At 41.9% G+C, this 22,077-nt stretch overlaps 1 protein-coding gene across 15 annotated transcripts in view; it reads left to right on the top strand.

Moving 5' to 3' along the window:
• The window catches only part of LOC113008116 (plakophilin-4), a 152,669-nt gene that overhangs the window by 117,089 nt on the left and 13,503 nt on the right, over nt 1–22,077 (top strand). For 5 of the 15 annotated variants that reach the window (XM_026145286.2, XM_026145284.2, XM_080291118.1 and 2 more), the window contains 8 exons: nt 2,787–2,918; nt 3,343–3,536; nt 3,911–4,475; nt 6,038–6,064; nt 14,203–14,373; nt 16,758–16,968; nt 18,283–18,415; nt 19,957–20,170. In XM_026145286.2, coding sequence (XP_026001071.2) covers nt 2,787–2,918; nt 3,343–3,536; nt 3,911–4,475; nt 6,038–6,064; nt 14,203–14,373; nt 16,758–16,968; nt 18,283–18,415; nt 19,957–20,170 — 1,647 coding nt within the window. The remainder of the gene's footprint in view (nt 1–2,786; nt 2,919–3,342; nt 3,537–3,910; nt 4,476–6,037; nt 6,065–14,202; nt 14,374–16,757; nt 16,969–18,282; nt 18,416–19,956; nt 20,171–22,077) is intronic. The other 10 variants (XM_080291116.1, XM_026145287.2, XM_080291111.1 and 7 more) reach the window with 3 other exon arrangements.

Genomic DNA, 22,077 nt, shown 5'->3' with positions numbered 1-22,077 from the left:
AAACACTGTTGTGTGCAGCAAAATGTAGCCCATATCATAAATAAAGTATTTATTGGAGTGGTAAAACAGCTTTTGACTGAAATATGATATTCGATGACCTCTCCTCTCCCCTTAATGACGAGTTTTGACACCTCATTATAAATCAATAAAGAATTTGATGACCATTTGAGTAGTTTCTTCTTCTTCTTTTTTTTTTCCTTTCAATGGGCAGCTCATAGGTAGAGACCAACCTCGCTCTCTTCTGATGGAAAATCTGGGATTTTGTTCTATAACTAACCCTGCAATATGACAGAAACCACTCAGTTCAGAGAAGAGCTTCAAGGGTTATTCCTAGTAGGCTTTCAAGGGGAAAAGAGGCACTCTGAGCCAAATCCTAGAAGATTATTATGCTACATTCCCACTTGGCTACTTTTCGCTGCTCCCTTGCCACAAGGAGCCGCTACAGAAGGTATGTGGCCACGGTTACCCTTTGTAACACAACCCCAAAGGGGATTTGTGTCACCAGCTACAAACAAGCCAGTGTTGACCACTACAACGTTGTCCATGCAACACTTATGTTTTCATTTAAAACACCTTAGTCCTCACAAGTACGGACCCGCAGTAAATGGTAAATGGTGCTTTAAGAGTCCCTAAGAACCCCAAAGCACTTTACACATTCAGTCATCCATTCATTCACACACACACATTCACACACTGGTGATGGTAAGCTACATTGTAGCCACAGCCAGGGGCGCACTGACAGAGGCGAGGCTGCCGGACACTGGCGCCACCGGGCCCTCTGACCACCACCAGTAGGCAACGGGTGAAGTGTCTTGCCCGATTACAAGGCGAACTCCCAACTCTTGAGCCACGATCGCCCCCGCAGTATACAAGAAAAGACACCCACAGAGGACACCAAGCATTTTCCATTATCTCAGCATTGACCAGTGGTACACACAAGGACACACAGCCTCAATAGTCTCAGTAGTCTCAATAATAAAACAAAAGCTAAGGAACCAGCTAAAACGAAATCATTATTGGGTGCTGAAATAAATACTGTTTCAATATTTGTAACATTGATTTTTATTTTTTTCCCACTGTTTGGCCCTTTCTTGCCTTTTGCATCCTTGGTAGATTGGTAATACGACTTTTTTTTTTTTTTTCACTTTAATACCTGGGCTCTAATCCTGTATGTGCTCATATCGATTTTCAGCCTCGGTGTCAAAATCTACTTTTCTCATATGTGACGTCCCAGTGTCACTCTTTCTTTTCCTCTGAAAATCCAGTTTCTGCATCATTTTCCAGCACATTAATTAGCTGGAGACACAAACCAGAAAGATGCTCTTTAAATCCAGGGAAATAAATTGTTTGGGGAAAATAGGAAACACACGAGTTGATTGTTTGGGTTCTGCTTGGTGCTGCCCACTTTACAGACATTCTACATTCTTATCTAATGCATTGTTAATAGACAAGAAAATGTAAAAATTGGGGGCAGAGTGCTTAGACATCTACTAGTGGGATTAGCAAAGCAAGGGCAAGCGGTAGAGATAAATGTTGAGCTCTAAAATAAGTTTTGAAATTCACTGCTGGGGCCTAAATGTAAGAAGTGGCCGCTGCTCTCCTCTTTAGTCAGTAGTTGTGGGGAAAAAATAACTATCCGAAATGGATTCACTATGTGTGTAATCTTCTACACAGATCAAAAAGGCTTCTGTTTCGCTCTGCACTTGCGCTCTGTGTCTATTCCAGTTTCTCATCTATTTTGCCTTTTTGGCATATTATTTATCAGACAGAGTGAGCGCTTGGTACAAAATGTCCTAAACAACATGCTGTGTGTGTACCAGACTAAGAGTCACTGTCAGAATTCAGATTGTTGAGTTGTTTGATGTCTTTGGCTAATAAATGCCTTTTCATCTTTGTTGCAAACTTAAAAATACATACACAAAAATGTGAGCGAGTATCCACGTATTAAATTGCACTGACACAGTTGACACAGAGTTTGTTGTAGACTGGACTCTCTGAAGCCACATGGGGGATGCCTCTCTCACAACAGGCCACCCCCACTGTGCTTTCTGACAGTCTGACCCCAGATCTGCTTTGATCTGCTTTGACTCAATCCCTTCAGTAAATAGCCAAGCACCTTTAGTCCTCCAAAAGTGGGAGTGCAAGATGCCAGGTTGTCAAATGCACAAAGCCTACATGTCAACACATTTATTCAACAGGTCAGTTTTGACAACAAGGCGGCTCAGTCACAGGATTCAGCTTTCATTCACACGCTAGCGAACCGAGCAGGATCTGACAAATTCAGACCACCAATGTTTGTCTTCTTCCTTCCCTTCATTCACTGCCAATTGTTCTAGTGATTGCAGAGGAATCCATTGACTCTGGTCACGCTTAACTAGATTGTGACTGTGGAGAAACATTGTGCACAGAGACATTAGACAGCTAATTTCGGCTTCTGTTTGCCTCGCTCGTTGTTGCTGTGCGTGACGCGAGAGGGGATGCAGGGAAATGTTAGAGCTGTGAAACGATTTAGAGCATGGCTGTATACACAATTGAAGTGACATGCCGCCCAATTTTGACTTCCCAAATTAGTATGGTAGTAAAATTTAATGACTCCAACTGTATACAAGTGTGAAACTAATGTTGCTGAAATGACCGTCTTATTGTTTGCTTTCAGTTCCATAAAATATCGACTGCTTTAACGACTATTGTAAACTCTCAGTCCCAAAGACCGAAAACTGTGAGATTATTTCAGACCTGAAGCTCCACCTCTCTGCCTGACTTTCTGCTCTGCCGTGTCTTCTCAGATGCCTGTGCCTTGGGGGACACAAAGTCTCGGGTGACTGACAGCTCCCAGTCCCCGAGGTACCACATCAGGACGGAGTCAGAGCAGGTGTCTCTGTACTCCCCGGAGCAGTCCTCCCTTCATGAAAGTGAGGGTCTGTTGTTGCCTTCTCTCTACATTCTGCAGCCCTCTCTTCTGCTCGCTTTCTCTTGCCTCAGCGTTGTTCCACTACACTGATGCCAGTTTTGAAAACAATTTTCTTTAATTTTATACCTTATGATTACACTCTTTATTTTTATTTTTTGTCTTTCACCGTTATATTCTTCAGGATAAACTGTTATCAGTATAAGCATAAGGTATAAAAGGCTGGATATTTACCATGGCACACTGAGTAATAGCTTGACAAAACTGTTACCCACCCCCCCTGCTGTGCCATTTGTCATTAGTAAGGCTATCCTAAGTAAAGGTCACATCTGTTATGAAACCCTTTATGATGTGTCCCTGTGCCTCTAACCGCTCTCCATACTCTCCCCCAGCATTTCATTCTCGTCTGTCGTTTTTCTCTCATTATCTCTCAGGATCTGGAGGGAATTCGTGTAACTCAGCTCAGATGAACTCGTACTCGGACAGTGGTTACCAGGATGCCAGCAGCAGCTACCTCAGCAGCCAGAACCTGGGCAAGGCTGAACTAAGGGTGCAGCATTCCTTCCCCGGTGCTGGCACTGGCACACTGATGAGGAATGCCAGGGCTGAGGGACAGGCTTCAGCCCAGGTACTGACGGTTGTTTAAGTCAAGATTTATCTCATCATGCGTCTTGTTCAAAGGGTCGTGAAGTTTAATTGCTCCAGAATTGCTGTTGAGTTTGTTAGTGATTTATGGCTTTAATGCACAGAGGGATCGAGCACCACAACCTAATCACGCTTCTTACAGCTTCGTGTATAGAGAATGCTGAGAAACCAAATGGCGCCGTCACACAACAGAGGAGGGGAGCACAAGGAAAATAAATATGTCTCAGAGTAAAGTCATGCCCTGTAATGAATTGTTTTATGCAGCATGTCATTATTATTACAGTACATAATTTTATAGCTCCTCCTGAATGTAAACTAAACCACAGAGCCTTTTTATTTTTTTTCTCTTGCTTGCAGGTCACAACAGCAGTGCCTGGCCGAGCTATGCGAAGGGTCAGCTCAGTGCCTTCTCGCTCTCACTCGCCAGCCTACGCGAGCAGTATGTCCCCCTCCCGTGGTTCCCTGCGTACCTCAGTTGGCAGTGCCTACGGCTCCCCCATTGTTACAGAACCCAAACCCCTGTCCGCCATCTATTCTACAACATTGCCCTCTGCCCAGCGAACCAGTACTACGGGCGGCGGTAGCAGTGGCTCACCCTACAACGCTCAGAAAAACTCCCCCGCTGCACTGCGTCGCATGGGCTCCACAAACTCTCGATCTAGCCGCACCACCTCACCCTACCAGGCCTCAGCAGGGTCACCCTCGGGCCGCATGGGCTCACCTCTGACGATGGTCGACAACGTCAACCCTCCGCTGACTAAACAGCCTACTCACACTTCGTCTCCAGTCAGGGCTAGTATGACTGCCGTGCCCCAGCACTACAGCTCCACTCTGCCCCGCTCCCTGCTCCACAACACCGACCCCTACGGACCCCAAAGTTATGACATTTACGAGAGAATGACGCGACCTGACAGCCTCGCAGGTGCTCCGCTGCACACACACATACGCACACACATACTTGCTCTGTACGGTGCATCAGTATTTTATATATCTTCTTTTGAAAGTCTCAGCATAAAATTACTGACGCTTTAATATCAAGTCTGCTAAAATAAGTTAAAGTGTTTTGTTCCTCCTTTCTTGGCATGTTAAACGATACAGTTATGTTTGCTTTGTGCAGACAGGGATGCACTCTTGTATAATTATTTCTCAGGCATGTTTCTGACTCTTGTTTCATTTACTCAAGCTGAAAGCAAAGAGTGAATGCGAGGTCAGTGCTTGCCCTGGAGTGTCACCAAAACATAGTTCCTGCTCGAAGACAAATATTGGCAAATGTAGACTAAGAAACCAAGTCTAGGAATCGGTATTCATTAGCTTTTTTGCTAATTGAGTGCTCTCAAGCAAAAATACTTTAGTATTAAACAGCTTGTGCAGATCACACATCTGCTTTACTGATTACATTCTGATAGAAACCATATTATTATTATTTGATAGTCTGCCTTTAAACTATTGTGTCAGAGGAAGAACTAAGTTTAAATTATTTCCAGGCAGCTTCACTTGCCTTTTCTGGTTTCAAATAAATCAGTTGCTTCAGTTACCACACCTAAAAGAGGTGTAACCTTGCACAAGCGCAATTCACTTATGCTACAGTCACACAAAAGAAAACAGTGGTTGGCACGGTTATTACGACTGCATGCAACAACTTTGATCCGATTGCTTTTGAAATGGTTGCTTTGACGAAATTTCAGATTTGTAACTAGTGTGACTGAGGCGAGAGGGTTAACTACCGAACGCCACAGAAACCATGATTTTCAGCTGCCTTTAGTTTTGCTTTATGTGAGAATCAAGGCTACTGCTTGATATTACGCATGTGTGGCATTCATACAGGGGAAAAAACGTTTTGTTTTGTGGTTAAATAACTGACAGAGCATTTAATCATAAACACAAGGTGCCCCCGTAGTGGAAATAACAGAAAGTGAAGAAAATGATTCCACAAAACGTGATGGCATTCCTTCAAATCCATTGTTCTGATGAGTGCATTATCTAGGCTATATTGTGGGCAATCACTGAGGCAGGAAAGGGGGTGGCTTTGTGTGTGTGAGAGAAGTATGCCAGAGATCAGGAAGATAATTAATTGGAAAGCGTGCCTGTGCAAACTAGTTTGTCATTCTTAAGAGAATCCTGAGCAAATGAGGCAAAAACAAGAGCTGACTAGTGTTTGCTTGCTAAACACACGTATCTTGTCCCGGTGTTTTCCACACGGCAACAAGAATTGATGGACGGAGATCAGCCTGCAGCCTTTCATTTTCTGCTCCCGTTTTCTGTAGAATCTCCAGGACATTAGATCATAGTCTAGACAAATAATGACAACTACAGATAACCATGATTATTCAGTGGGAATTTCAAACTGATGAAACACTGCTCTGCTTTTGGTTTTGCCTCCACGTGATAAAATAACACGTTACTCAGAAAATCAGTGTAGTGTTACTTTGAGGTTAACTGACACTTATTTCCTCTTGACTTGATGCTGCTTTGGGATTTTCTCAGATGCCCTCGTTGATGGTGACGTACAAGGTGAATTTAGTTTTGTTTTGTTTTGGTGGTTGTGTTACTTCAGCTCATCATCTGTTCTGTTTACATAAAGGTGCTGTGTGTGTGTGCACGACTTGATCTTATTTATTTTATTTATGTCTAACGCTCATGTACGACCAGTTGCCATTTTTAACGTCTAATAAACACACGTGCATTGTAGCAAGATCACTGGGAACATGCTGCTAAATATCTTTACTTTAAATTTTGATGTAATGTATTAGCTATCCTTGTAAAATTTTAAGGGAAATACTCGCGCTTCAGGTAAATTCTGCAAACTCTGAAAGATTAGTATTGCTTTAAATTTCTGAAGGAACACGCAGTCCTTTAAGATGAAAAGGTTCAGCTGCGTAATAAAACTTATTTTTATTCATTTTGCTTGTAGCGCATCAACCAGATATTTATGATAAAAATTAACTGGCAAAATAATTTTTAATTGAGCGAAATTGCCTTTGCATCTGTTCGAGCTGAATCACATGGGATAATAACCAAAAAGGCAGAAGTTAATGATGGCAGCTGGGTGTTAACTGTGGAAGTGTAATGAAAGGTCAGTCTTGGCCTTGCTGCTAGCTGTTTCTCGTGACTGCATGCTGCTTCTTTCCTCAGTGGGATGGAACTGTCTTTAAATGTTTTAATTTTGGGTGAATTTGTTGTTTTTCCAGCCTTTTATTAAACATCACAGGCCTTTCCACATGCATTTGTATTTATTTATTACACTAGCCTGACTTAGTAGTAGTTCAGAGCTTATCATTGTTACTATGGAAGTGTTCTTAAAGTGAGATTGTTTTTTATTACCCAGACTCACTGCACACACAAACACAGATGTTGTTACTTTGACTGATGATGTCTCCAGCAGAGCCAAAGGGTTGTCAGCCTCCTGAGTAGTGTAACAGTAATAGTAGAACAACTTCACTCCTCAGTGTCCACAGCTGTCTGCGCGTGTGTGTGTGTGTGTCGTCAAGGGAGTATAAATCTGGCCAACGAACCGAGCTTTCTGTTCCTTCTGCTTTCCTTCATTTCTTTGTCACCTTCTTTGTCCTCCCCCTTACAGTCTTCCTTTTTGTCACAAACGCATCATCTGCACTTTGCAGTAATTTTTCACAAGTGTCCGATGAGCCATAGTAGAAGGAAATGGGACGATCACACAATCAGACTCAATTGCAAGCATTTGGCAAACACCATCCAGCAGCCTGAACTTGATGTTGTAGCTCTTGGTGGTTTTCTGTCAATATCTATCAGAAAGTGTTTTTCCTCCCCCTCCTCCTCACCTTTTTCTTGGTTCATAACACACTTTTTGGTTCTCTCTGCTGCCTTTTCATCACACTTCTGTCCACCTTTTTGTGCTTCATTTGTGCCCTTTCGCCTCCCTCTACTCTTCCGACTACTCATCCACCTGGCTCCCCTCCCTGCGCTGTCACTGGCATGATGTCAGAGCTTCCCTCTGCTGCTGAAAAATGGAAAATGAAGATAAATTGTCCCTAATAATGTGCTCATTACGCTCCATGTCCCTTTCAGAGAGGAAGGAAGAGAAAGGGGGGAAAATAGCACATCTCAATGTCTGCATTTTCATTTCGCCATCCAGGCTACCGGGGTAGTTTTAGCTGTGGTGCAATCGAATTTTTACCCCTTTAGGAACTTTCATGCGTAATGATTTTCTGATAATCATCCCAGTTTTCTTTGAGGAGTTCCGTTTGTTTAGAGAGGGTTCTTGAAATGTATTTTTCTTGAAGGATACATTCAGCTGCATCCATTTAAGTGTTTGTTTCTCCAGGGAAAGCACGCGCCAAGCAGCCACCACCCTTTATCCAGCCTCTGCCAAGTGTAATCTGTTAAAGCCACGGTGAGAGGACTGAGGGGGAGAATTAAATGACTATAACGCAGCAGGAATGTGGGCCATTCATCCTCAATAGACAGCAGTATGTTATTTCTCCCTGACAATTTGCAGATGCCTTTAGAAGTGACTGCAGCCCTTCTATCGGGGGACAGATTAGTCTCTGCTAAGGTTGTTTGAATGTTGCTACTTTCAGGAGTCAGGCTGCTGAGAGGCAGAGATATGCATGAAGGTTCCTGTGCCTGGGAGATTCTCTCCCACTCACTCGGTCACAGCTGTGCCAAAAGCTCTGTTTATGTGGCTAGGCTTTACATGGAATGAGAGGTCTCTGGTGGTCCTAGACAACCTCATTAACCCTCTTTTCATTCATCCTCTCGTTCGCATCCCCTCCTATACTCTCGGCTACTTTCTTTTCCCGCCTTTCCTTATGTCTTCCCACCACCTCTTCTCTCTCCATCTCCTCACCCTCTCCTCACCCTCTTCAAACCTTTGAACAAGAGAAGCTGAACTGATTTCCTGCCAAGGTGCTGCTAGTGGTTATTGTGCGCACAGCTATGGCGTGAAAGGCTGCCTGCACTATTGAGTGCACACAGTGGCAGAATTTTTCTTCTTTACTCTGTTTTACTACTTCCTTCCAACCTTAGTTTATGTCTTTGTTTATATGGCTATGGAGTGGAGAGTCAGAGCTTGGGCGTTTCTTTAGGTTTTAGGGGGTTAACTTTTTTTTTTTATAGGAAACACACATAAACAAAACAGACAAGCTTTTGTAGGTTATGATATATTTTAGTTTTGCCTTATTTCAACCCTCTTTACTTGACAACACTTTGAAGTTTTCAAAAAAAAAATACTTTCATTAGTGAGGGAAAATCAGTCAAAAACAATCAAATCTTCAATATATAAATGAAGTCCACAGCCTTGTTTAAACCTTTCCATAATTCAAGGACGTTTGCAGCACTTGCCATCATTTAATTTATTACTATGCAATGGCTAAAAAGCCAGTCTCTAAATTTAATTTAGAGTAAATGTTTTAAAATCTGTCATAACCTTGACAAAAAACTGGGTGCTTTGTCAACACTGTTTTACCCAAAATGGATTGCACTTGTTGTGATCTCTTCCATAAAATGCTCTTGCTGTCAGAGAGCACTTAGAAGCTAGGACACCATTTTTTCTCCAGCTTTCAGGTCAAGGTCAGACTGATATTTTGGCAGGAAATGCTCATTTACTTGCAATTTAGACTTTGATAGAATTTAATCTGTATTTGTGTGTTTATTTGATTCATTAGGGGAAAAGACCTGCCCACTGAGCCTGGTGATACGTTGACCTTAAAGCGGAGTTATTCTGCTCAATTCCAGCTCTGTATTTTAGTTTCTGGGTTCTGTATGATACACGGTAGGGCTGTGCGATATGACCAAAATCTCATATCCCGATATAAGAATTCTATCGTCCGATAACGATATAAATCACAAAAATGTAACATTTTCTGTAAATTCAGTGAATCTCAGGCAGCTCGACTTGCGTGAAGTGTTTCCAGCTGCGCGTCATGTAGCTGGAGTCCAGTGTTTTAACCGATGCATGAAACTATACATTTTTAGACATAAGTTGTAAAGGCCGCCGTTTTCTTTGTGAGTATTTATTACACGGCGTGCTGCGGGGAAAAGCCTGTTCTAACGTTTGAGTCTAAGGTCTATTTATTAGCACCCTGCGGCTCTTTTTTGCTTCTCATCCGTAAATAATCTGCTCTTTCACGTGATTCAGTTTATTTTGAAAAGTCAACAGGATCTTGAGCTTTATTGTGAAAGGTTTATGTGGAACATAAACAAGCGGACACGCGATTCTGTTAACGTTGTTGTTGCTAACCATAACACATAAAAACAGGCTCTTGTCCTTCTGTAGTGTGGTTATATAAAATATAAGAGAAAGAGAGAACTTTAAGAAATTAATATAACCACTACAGTGACCATCAAAACGATGAAAAAATATTGCCGTAAACAGTTTATTTTACGACACCACGAAACAAACGATAGCGTAAAATGAAACGATAGACATTTTTATATCGTCATCCGATATATCGTTATATCAAACAGCCCTAATACATGGTTTAAACACAAATCTGTATCTATCTAATACTGGGCTTTAGTGCCGCCCACCCTCCCACCCCAGTTAATCCATTGTCTGAAACAAGTTTTTTTTTTTTTTTTTGTCCTTTCCTTCAAGCCAACTTTCTTCTTATTGGTTGACCCTTATAAACAGAAGGCAAACCACCTGCTGTGCTCACGGGTATAAAACTGTGTGGCTGAGATAACCGTATTAATTACATCCCATGTCTGTGATCTCAAAGATATTCAAGAGTTGGAGAAATTCTCTTAAGCTGAGCCTTTAGAGCAGGCTGAAGCCTAAGCTTTCGGTTCACAAGGATTATTTTCATATATCTTGTTATTTAAAACTTTGGACATTTTAAGCATAGACCACTCTAACTGCACATGTATGACTGAAAATACCGGTAAGGAAAATCCTTTTTTTAAATCTGTTTTTTTTTGTTTTGTTTTACAACTTCTGCTAATATCAGCTAGTAACTTGGACTGCAACCATTATTTCAATAAAACTACACCATTAAGCTAGTTAGTTGATTCTCTGCATGTTTATTCAGATTGAGGTTACCAGGGTCCCCTAACCAGCTGCCCAATGCCTCATCCTATGCTTGCCTCAGTGCATGTAAAGGCTCTGTGTTTCAGAGGTCAGCCTCAGTCTAGTCTACCATCTACATCTGAAATTTGTACTCGTCTTGCCTCCAGAGTCTCTCTGCTCACAAATGAGGCAAATATGTTTATTTATTAATGTCCTCAGTCTCAAATTGTGACAATACTCCCTCATTTAGCTGGTTCTGCATGGCAGAGCTCGTGTTTAGCAGCAGTCTGTGCCTGAGCTCATGCAGTTGGAGAGGACCCAAGTGACGTTTGGGGGCTTGTGAAATGTGCAATAAGCAGTAAGTTGCCAACTGTATACTGGCCCACTGGGGTTCACAGCTTAGTGAGCTTCAGTGATGTGAGGTTTAAAACAAACATTACTTAAATGGTGTTTGTTTAGGTTTGTTTGATGAGAATGGAGATTAAAGAGGAGCAAACGCCTTTATGTCCACGCTGTCCTCTACAGTTCATCGTACCAGTTTATTTTTAATTGGTCTGTAAAATAAAAATAAAGTTTGGACTCGTAACCTTTTTTTGCGATCTTCAAAATGCGACGGTAAAAGCACGACTATTATTCTGCTTCTTGTTATGTCACAGCAGAATAGCTCAGCTCTGAGTTTAACTTGATTAGGGGATGATTGGCTGAGACATGCTATAATTGTGGTCCATTTTCAGACATTAGCCCTTGGTTATTTTGATAGAAATTTTGCAGCCCATTACCCCCTCCTGTTTAAATTAACAGGGCCCCCTTTTTAATCAGATTTTTCATCCATTTTCTTTTCCTTCTTCAGTACAAATTCTACTCAAATTGAACTACCCTCTCCTATCGATTGTTTCAGTTAACCATTCTGTGTTTTGGGGAGCAGGGAAATGAATTTGCTTTTTCAAGTTTGAGTTGGTATACAGTGAGAACAGATGGTGCAGGTGTATATGCTGCCATGCACATTATATTGGAGCCAAAAGTTACTCTTCCAAAGTTTTGTCATAACATTATAACCACAGCAACTTTTGTTGACGTCTCATCGTCTCTTTAAAACATAACTAGGAACGCTTTAATCATATTCTTATGTTCCTTGAGAAAATGTCAACATGTCAAGTTTTAACTTGTTTGTGGTTACATATTAAGGTATTACAAAGGCCTTTTTTTAAAATGATTTTTCTTTTATATACTCTCATCCAGTCATGGCAAAAAGAAAGATGACAACACGTGTCGTGTTCTTTTTACACACTGGGACATAATAAAAATGAAATTCCTAAAACCAGCTTAATATAACCTCCAATGAACTACAAAACATGGCATATTACACATCGATTTAACAAATCAAGTGTTCTTATGTCTCTTATTACTTCCATAGGTAGGTACATAGTAGCCAGTAGAGGCAGTAGCAGTGCTGCTAATCATATGTTCTCGATTGAGCATCAGAAGTGTGAGTACCTCTGTAAAATTTCAGGTTTTGTCACTTTGTTGGCTGGAGCTCTCAGGTGTGTGTTAACACATAGCCAAGTAGGGAATACATTAGCAGTGATCTTAAAGGGGCAATTGATGCTGCCCATAACTCTCAGCAGGGTTTTAAGGTCACTTCCAAACAATTTGAAGTCTACATTGAAAAAGGTTAATCACGAGTGGAAAACATTCAAGACGGCGGCCAATCTTTCCAGGAGTGGGCGTCCCAGAAAATTCAACCCAAGGTCACATTTTGTAATGCTTGGAGAAACTGCAAAATAACCCAAGAAGTACATCTCAGACTTTTAACTACCTGAAACTGTGCACAATTAGTAAAGTACAATTTAAAAAAGAAAAACCTCTGCATAAAACAAGTATGGGTTGCTTTTCTCTTTAAAAAGAACATGGCAGCACAGCTTAGCTTTTCAAAGTTGCAGCTAAACAAACCACAAGACAAGATGGTTGGCCATAATGCATGGCACCACATTTAGCAAAAAAACCCAAACAAAACATTACCACAAACATCTTGCACCAACAGTGAAGCACGGGGGTGGATGCTGATGGTTTGGGTTTGTTTTGCAGCTGCAGGATCTGTGTGCTTTGCAGTCTTTGAGGAGTTCATGGTCAACTCAAAGTTTCAACGTGTTCTAGAAACAAATGTGAGGCCATTTGTCCAACAGATACCTCAGCCTGAGTGAGACACTGTGGCTGGACCGTAAGAGAGCTGGAAAGAAGAGTGGGCCAAAATTCATCCATAGCTGCTGACTAATGGGATGCTTTTAGTTTTCCACACATTGCTTCTGCATTTTGGCATCATTTATATTAATCATGGCACTGGCTAACTTGTCTAACTTGCTATTGTTTTTTAAGACCTGGTCAAGGACTGATTATGTCCTGATAGGTAAAACCTTACAAGTGACAGAGTGTGCAAGTGTGCGATTTCACCTGCCTACCATGTGACACAATGTCAGTTTGTCAGATTGTTGGCCATGACTGCACAACCTCGCTCACGTTTGTTTTTGTTGGAAGTTTAGGCATTCCGAGGTTGGTAGAGTGAGACATAATAGCCGTGCTTCCCTTTATATGGAAAGACCCAGAGCAGTGTGATGTTTCCTCATTCTGCTCTTGTTGTTTTACATCTGACCCGAGTCTGAGTCAGACAGAAATTGATGCTCGACTATGCCTGCATATCCTGTTAAAGTGACCTTTGTGAAAGGGATTTTTAATTAGACAATGGTTTCCTTTTCTCACCCCCGTCAGGAGAGCTTTTTGCTGATTATAGCATTTGTTTGTTTGTTATGTGAAACACTCTGTTGTTAATGGACTGATTGGTTTGCAGTGTCACTTCGGTATCTGCTCAGTTCACTTCAGTGACTCATTTTAGTCATTTCAACCAATATTTAGCATTTGCTTGTGCCTAGTTCCTGTTCACAAAAAGAAGCAGATGTGGGGTTTTTCCCCAACTCATGTTTTGTTTTGTGTTTTTGTTTCGCCTCTGTCAGTGCGCCCCAGGGTGGCTGTGGCTACAATGTAGCTTGCCATCACCAGTGTGTGAATGTGTGCGTGAATGGGTGGATGACTGGATATGTAAAGCGCTTTGGGGTCCTTAGGGACTAGTAAGGCGCTATATAAATGCAGGCCATTTACCATTCATTTTTCATACTTTACTGACAGTCATATTTCTGTGAATTGAATTATTTCTTCAGCATGTGCAGTGCTTTCTATTCATTTTGATCAAGTTTGAAAATTGATTTAACCTGATACATAAGATAGGATCCTGTGAACATCATGTCTGCTTTTGTTTTTGTCAAAACTGCATTATTGCTGTAAAGCGATGCAGTGTCCCTTTTGTAAATCAGTGAACCGCACACAACAATGACATTAAGTTTGACAACAAAAGAAGAGATGTTGTTTTCTGAGATTGATTATCTAAGTCTACCAAGTATCAGGTGACTTAAGTGACCTAAATACCGTAGTTTGGGGGGATCCAAGCACTCTTGCTGTTTCTTTTTGCAGCCACCATGTTTTCCACTGATGTTTTTAACACGCTGATACAGTTATCCTGTAAGAATCATGAAAACATGACCTGAAAGTCGCTGTCTTGGTCTATAATATTTTGAAAAGACACAGACACTAAATTCTTCCCATTTATATTCATTTGCAGGAATACGGAGCTCTTACGCCAGTCAGCACAGCCAGCTGGCCCCGGACTTAAGGTCAACCATCTCCCCAGACCGCCACATCGCACCAATCTATGAGGATCGGACGTACAAGGGCCCGTTGTATCGCAGTCCCAGCCACACCCACCAGAGCACGCTCTACAGGAGCACATCAGGTTGGCCCCACATTATTATTAACTTTTGGACATTGTTACTAATAATAGTTAGTAACAGTCTCCCTATGATACTAAAATTATGCGTTTCCCTCTCACAAGTAAGAATTTTGCTGCCAGATTGTTGGAAGAACCTGAGTTTAGTGTCAACAAAAGTGCAAAGCATCACCTACGCTCACAACTGCTATGAAATACTTGCTGTGGAGCCATGGGGAACATTTTTTAAAAGTCAGAAAATGCTTTTCCTGTCAGTAAGTTGAGGTGGCACAACTGTATGTATGCAGCTGGTTGCAGATGAATCTAGCCAGCAGAGATGGGTTAAAAAGAGAAAGCTTGAGAGAGGAGGCAGAGGACATCGTATACCGAGGTAATGTTTTTCTTGATGCTACGCGTCCCCTGCCACTCAGTGACATTGTTGCACAGATAGAAGCTGGGAACCCCTGCAGTACCTTACAAACAACACAGTTTTTGATTTGAGTGTGTTTGTGTGCGACAGATCAAATCTACTAGAAACTCCATTTACCATCTTCTTTGCTTGTGCTGCATCTTCGTGCGGTAGAGCCAGGTCAGGATGAGCACAGAATTTTTACTCTATACATCCTCACATCAGAAGTGCCTTCTTCCTGTTATGTAGTTTCTTTGACTTTAAGTGTGTCAAAGTCTTTGCCATTTAATCCAGGTGTCTTTGACTCTTTCCCATATCCCCCATGGAGGACTATCGCTGTCCATGTGGGGGTCGGACATTTTTCTGTCTGCCCTTTAGCGCACAGTATGTTATGTCTTTCTTTCTTGCTTTTCTCTCTTGAGTTCTACTTTTCGTTCTCTCTTCCGCTGCCTCCATTTCCATCCTCCCTCCACTGTCAGACAGAAATGGGTGAGACATGAGTTAATGGGCAGGTTCTGATATGTCATCCTGCCACAAAGGAGTCCATTACCCATGTGTCACATTGAGAATGAGAAGAAGGATGAAGGGGACAGCTTGGTTAGCCACATCCACAGCCTGTGCTCTTCCAGCTGTCCTGATGTTGGTATTTTCCTCTCATCATCTCTCCTGCCTCGGATACGCATGTTTAATTCCCATGACGTGCACGCGCACTCCATTCAGGCTTCTCCTCGGCACACCGGAGATCTGCTTAGACCGATAAGTTCACTAATAAATGCTATTGGTGGTATGAAGAAGCCCCACAGACAAGCCACTGTAATGTGTTTATTCCAGCTATACTAAGAAAAGGCGAGTGGGATAGAGCTGGAGGGGGTGTTCACTATGGGGGCTTTGTGAGAGCTATCTCATTAGAAAAATCCAATTTGATCCCACAGTTTTCTTTGTTATGTTGTGAAATGAAATTTCAATGGGCCATTTCCCCCTATTGGCTTTCCATGCATTTTTGGGGGCTTTTTCTGGAAGCAGGCAGTGTACTTTTTTGTGCAAGCAGGAGCAATGGAAGTATCGATCTTTTTCTGAGAAGGTGAGAAATGGAATCCAAATAGTTCTTGTAAAATTGCAAAGCTGCAGTATGTTGTTTATAATTTCTCTTCCAATGTCTTTGGCTGTGTAAGGTTACATTTTGGGAGATAACCACGTTGCGCGGTAGAGCTGCTGCCCAACATAGAAGTGCAGTGATGCGCGAAATTGTGTTTTTGGAGTAACCCCACCAGTTGACGTCTTGGCTGCTGGTAGGAGGGAGTTTGAGCACGCTCGTGCCAAGTTCTGTTGGATGGAGGATAGAGATCTGACCGGCGCAGCAGTCACGCTGCCTCATATCACGTGGCTCCGGTGAGAAGGAGGGCTGAATCCAAGCAGCTTGTTTATGCCGTTCTGTTTGTGACCCATTGTGTTAAAAAACTAGGTCATAATACCATTCGGTGCAAATGAAAAGAGGAAAGATGACTGAAGGGAGGTGCTCTCAGGCTGACTTCTTTTCTCCTTCTTTTGGAGCGCGCCTTAGTTTACCAAATTCTGTCTGCTTTGTTTGGCAAACTTAGCCTGAGCATAGGATGTCTCAGAGGAGCAAGAAGGCGGTGAAGAAAGGATTTGTGGATCACCAAGCAAGTTGAGTCCTCCTGTCCTCTTCGAAAACCAGCAGGATCCTTCTGGCTAACACAAGCTTGTAAAAGCAACAAGAAGTAAAGAGGTCTTTGAAGGAAAAGAGTTCTGCTTTGTGCTACCATGGGAGCTGTGTTTTATCCTCATCATTAATCTGTTCCAGATTTGAGAATTTGCTGAGCTTGTCAGAACAGCAGCATGTCTGTATTTCCAGCTTTGTTTAAAGATGTATGCCTATGGCGGGGAAAGCTGGAAGTTTAGCTGACGACGTCTAGACGCTGCTAAGATGTTTTTGTGTTTTTGGTCTTGTGTTTAATCTGAATGATTTGGATTTATCCCTTAGGTGTGGGCAGTCTGCAAAGGTCGTCTAGCCAGCGAAGTGCCATGACCTACCAAAGAAACAATTATACTCTTAACACATCAGCCACCTATGCTGATCCCTATCGCTCAGCACAGTACCGGCCTTCCGATCCCAATTACACCCGCCAGGCTGTTGTCGTGGATGATGGTGCCGCCCGCTCTCCTTCCATAGACAGCATTCAGAAGGATCCGAGGTAAGCTCGGCACACATTTCACTCTATTTCTATGCTTCTGTTTCCCTAAACTTATTCTGTGGTTAGTAACCAGTGTAGTGTAACATAAACCAGTAATCCAGGGGGACTACTTTTGCTTACAAGGCAGTCCTGTTCTGCTGGGTCAACACCGGTGTCCTCTTACTATTCAAACAGTGAACCTCCTGGGTAGACACGCACACACAGCTCTGGCCGTTAAGCTGGCTCAACTATGCCTGGCCACTTAACAAAAGATTCTCACATGTGCTGAAGTGCTGTGTCTGCTCTTGTCGTGTAAGCGTAGAGAGTGGATTGACATTTGCAGTGACCCTGCTCATTGGGAAATTTGTTTACACTTGTTTATGCTGTTGTCTAAGTATTTAAAGTGAGTGCACCATGCTTATTTTATGTGACACCGGCCCATTCTGGAATGGCGTCAGAGTCAAAATTCCTCTAGAAAATTAATTTTAACATTGCTCCTGTCTAGGAAAGACTTGTTAGTTTAGCTCAAAGGCCACAAATTTAGTTCTAGCAGCCTGGGATTGTGGTGTGCATAATTCAGTCAGTGTGTCAAAGGTATTTCTCTTACAACTTAAGCCCCTTTCACTCTTTGCCTCTTTTCCATTAACCACTTTTCCCTAGATGTCTTAACAGGCAATTTCACTAGGTTGAATCTATTAACATTCATGTATCACTTTCAGCGAGGCAAAAATTTGACCTGTGTGCATTCACATTAACGGATGAGCATGCACAAGATTATAATGTACTCATGCACAATCTTCCTCATATGGGAAGTAGTGGCTCTGTCAGTGTTGGTGTATATTTCTAAATGAAGAGTCTGAATTAGGGATAATAATTAGCATGAGTGCAGTTAAATGTTGTTGTCCTCAGTAGTCAGAACCAGAAGTGCCGGTCGATTAAAGTACTTATTGGTATTTTGTTATTGTGCAACACTAATTCAGGCAACTTGGATCCAATATGGATATAAACTACAAATTGACTGGTTGGCAGAGGTCTACAATCACAAATCATTTTGTCTAATTTTAAGTTTGAAAAATCCATTATTAGTATCTTAAAAAAGAAGTTTAGATACAATGCATTCCTTTATTCTTTCTTTAATGTGCTACATGCACAAACCCAATAATCTAAGTGTGACCTAACTGGACCTGCAAATGTAACTTCTTGGCTCTATCAGCCTGTCCTCAGGTGCTGAAGAATTCATTTTCAGGAAAAAGGTGCCTGTGGTTTTTAAGGAGGCAACCTTCTTCCAGTCGCTGCCGTCATGCTGATACCTTTTCACCCCACGTGTACTTTTAGAGAGTTCGCGTGGCGTGACCCAGAGCTAACAGAGGTGATTCACATGCTGCAGCACCACTTCCCATCAGTGCAGGCCAATGCAGCTGCCTACCTGCAACACCTGTGCTTTGGTGATAATCGAGTCAAGAATGAGGTAAGTGTTCTACCACTAATCCCTTACACTCTTATTACAGTGAGTTATTTCAACTTCTTATGTTATTCAAATTTTTTTGTTAGTTTATTGGGCCAGATTTTGGAGATGTGCATATACTTTACCAAAAACTCTTAATATCTGGCAGATGAGAAGAGCAAAGCCAGCGACAGTCAAAGTGAAAACTGGCTTTTTAACTACAATTTTGTGGTATGACTATAGCAGTAACTTTGAGCTCTGAGTTAGCCTGTATAAATCATCCATCCATCCATCTGCTCTATGACAACTGAGATTGGTTGGAAACTATCCCAGTTGTCCTAAGGGGAGCGGCAGGGAACACCCTGGACAGGTTGCCAATCTGTTGCTGAGCTAACACGTGCAAACACGCAGCTATCCGTGCTTATAATAACACTTAAGATCAATTTGGAATCACCAGTTAATGAAACCCCACTAACTGCATGTCTTTGGACTGTGGGAGGAACCTGCAATACCTGAAGAGAACTCACACAGACGAAAGGATATACACAAATCAGCCATTTTATTACTGGTGCAATGACTACACCTAGTTATTCCATGAATATTGAATGTTGTCTCTATGTCTGAAAAACTGCGAAATACAACTGCTGTAGTTTTTGTACAATCATCTCCTTCAGCTGTGATCTATCTTATATGTCACACTTTACTACTTTACTAGAAGGTAAAACCTATCAGCGTGGGTTATCTCATACGAGCTTGTGGATTATAGAGAGGTATTTTTTTAATGCGTGTTCCAAGAGGTTCACAATTACTTTTCTGAGCTAGTGTCCGCTTAACAAGCAGAACTGATGACTGGAGCTGTGAAAATGGAATTTAGGTCTGGAAGTGTGAGGCGGTCAGACAGTCAGGTGGTCACTTTGACACAGACAAAAGAAATTATTTGTAACTAGGAGATGTATTATTTGGTCAGTTCAACTCGTCGAGCTGAAAAAGTTTAGAGCTACCAAAGAGTCACAAGAATGTGCACATAGTCACAATCACACTGCTCATGCACATCAGAAGCAAGTATATTTAAAGAAAAAACATCCACAGCTTACAGCAACAGTTAGAAAAATAAATAAATCCAAAGAGGCATCTGCTCTGGATTTGTCCTTTCAGACATTAGCATAATGGTGATTTTGACATATAAAGACTAAGATAAGTTATGAAGACGGTATTTTTTAGATACTGTTTTTCTTGGATGCCGTATGACAGAAGAACTTGATTCATATTACAAAGCGAAAAGCAGGGAGCTTTTTTTCAGAGTACACATTGTTCTGTTCTCCAGAAGGAAATGTAAATCCAGTTTTCTTTTAGTCTACCATCTCCTGTGGTTAAGGCTTTTTCCATGGTCATATATTAGCATTTCTTTTCAAAATAATTTGTTTGGTATGAATAAATTCCCTGTGCGTAGATTCTCTTGTCACATGAATAAATACATGATTTTTGTCCCCGTGTTTTACAGGGAAAGTTTTAAAAAATGTTGTTAGTGGTCAGAATCATTTCACATCTGAAAATCCTGACTCCAGGTGTGTCGACTGGGAGGAATCAAACACCTGGTGGACCTGCTAGACCACAAAGTCCTTGAAGTCCAGAGGAACTCCTGTGGCGCTCTGAGGAACCTCGTGTATGGCAAAACTATGGATGACAACAAGATCGCTGTTAGGAACGCCGGGGGTATCCCAGCACTGCTCCGTCTCCTTAGAAAGACTGTGGATGCGGAAGTGAGGGAGCTTGTGACAGGTTAGTGTGGAGAATGCAGAAACTCTAAGGGGAATTATATGCTTTAAAAAATCTGTCAGGGCATTCATCCACACACTTCTCTGTTAAACTTGAAAAGAATCCAAATTACACTTCATTCACACGCACAAATAGATTCCTCAAAGTTAGTCAGATCTTCACATCTGGGCCATTTCTGATCGGTGAATAATTTCGATTACTTGCTTTTTATTTTTAGCTCGCAGGCTAACTGATTCACTGACAAGTCATTTCAGCACTGGTATTATCCAGCATCAGACACAGCAACTTTACAGAATTTGATAAATGACTTGCTGGGCATTACAGGAGAGATCATTACAGTACAGTTGCAGTGGGGCTGTAACTTATGAATCCTGACATGGTCTCTGAAGAAGCTCGAGGTTGTTTAGTGCTGCGTGTCATGGTTAACTGTGGATTACTGCGCTTAAAGATGCTTTGAATAAGCTATTAAGCAGACGGCTTACCATAGTCTGTTCTGAAATTATGATTGTAGTAATAACTCAGGTGTAGAGGCTTTTCCTTAAGTTGCTGCTACTGCTGTCACTGCTGCTTATGACATATGCAACAAAATAAAACCACATTTCTGTGGGATTCATGCTTTTTCTTTTATTACTTAGGCTGCCGTTTTAGCTCCTTCTCTGTCAGAAAACAAGCGTTCCTGCCAGTGGGCTTGATAATCCTCTCTCTCTCCCTCTCTGCGTTGGCCTGTGTGCGACTCAGCTGCATTTGTGTGTTGTTTGAGGTCTGCAAATAGGGTATAAATCCGTGTTGTTTAGGATCAGGGTGGAGCACTACAAAAATAAGCAAGCCAAGACATTTGGCTCCCAGGTGGCAGAGTCAGCTGTTTGTGCTGGACTCCAAACCCCCGGTCTAACATGCGCTCAGGTTACAATCCAGCAGTCCCCCGAGGGTGAACAATACGAGCCTGAATATGAACCCTTTTGTATTGTCTGCGAGAAGATAATCTTCAGCTTCCTTTTCTAGTAGAGCGTTTGTTGACTCTGCTTAAAAAGGAGAAAATAATCATTCTCACATTGGAATCTACAGTCTCTAAATTGTCTTTCTTCACACTTGCATTTCAGATGATGCGCAGGCATTTCCAATTCGTCTCCTTTAGTGCGATCTCTGTTTAGGTTCTTTTCCTTTCCTTTCTTCCACAGAAAGCCTGATGTGGGTAATTGGTAGTGCAGACCCTAGGAACAAGAGTAATTTGAAAAGGTCAGCAGGGTTGCATCACCCTGGTTAATGGTGCGTTCCATCTGAAGTCTGAATATTCAATTGGAACAAATCAGACTTCCAACTCAGAAAGTCAGAGAAGCCCCATCAATTCTGATTTAACTATCCAAGATGGCAACAGTGCAGGTAATCTTCAGTAAAATTGTAAAACTTACAATCTGAAATATTACTATTGTGTATTTGTGACTCACTAAATGAGCCATACGCAAATGTGCTGCAGCTGTGTGTTTTTAAAGTGCAAAAAACCCAACCACTGTGCTGTGTTGCTAGTAATGCACGAATGGCTCCACCTTGCTGAGGAGCAAAACAAATGCTGTTTTTCCTCAGTTTTCCAACTTTACTACTGCAGCGTCACTCCCAGCTCCAACATTCGACTTCAGAGTGAAATGGAAAGCAGCACAATTATAGCTGATGAGAAACGCCCACATAAAGAGCTTTCAGGTGGATGACAAAGACAGCCCACACCATAGCTTAAAGTGGAGAAGACAGACATTATTCACTCACCCACAGCTCCTTATGAGGCAGCTTTTGTGGGATATTTAGAATTTGAATTAGAACACCTTCTTTAGTGTCGTTGCCAGTGGAGTTCGATTATTTGAGCTTCTATTGTCATCTGTGCTTCATTAGAGCTAGCTATAAGAACAGGCCACTCTTGC

This window comes from Astatotilapia calliptera, chromosome 16 (genome assembly GCF_964374335.1).
Source record: "Astatotilapia calliptera chromosome 16, fAstCal68.1, whole genome shotgun sequence".
In the NCBI taxonomy this organism is placed as follows: Eukaryota; Metazoa; Chordata; class Actinopteri; order Cichliformes; family Cichlidae; genus Astatotilapia; species Astatotilapia calliptera.
Note: the sequence above shows the minus strand (reverse complement) of the source record. Positions and strands in the feature narration are given on the sequence as shown.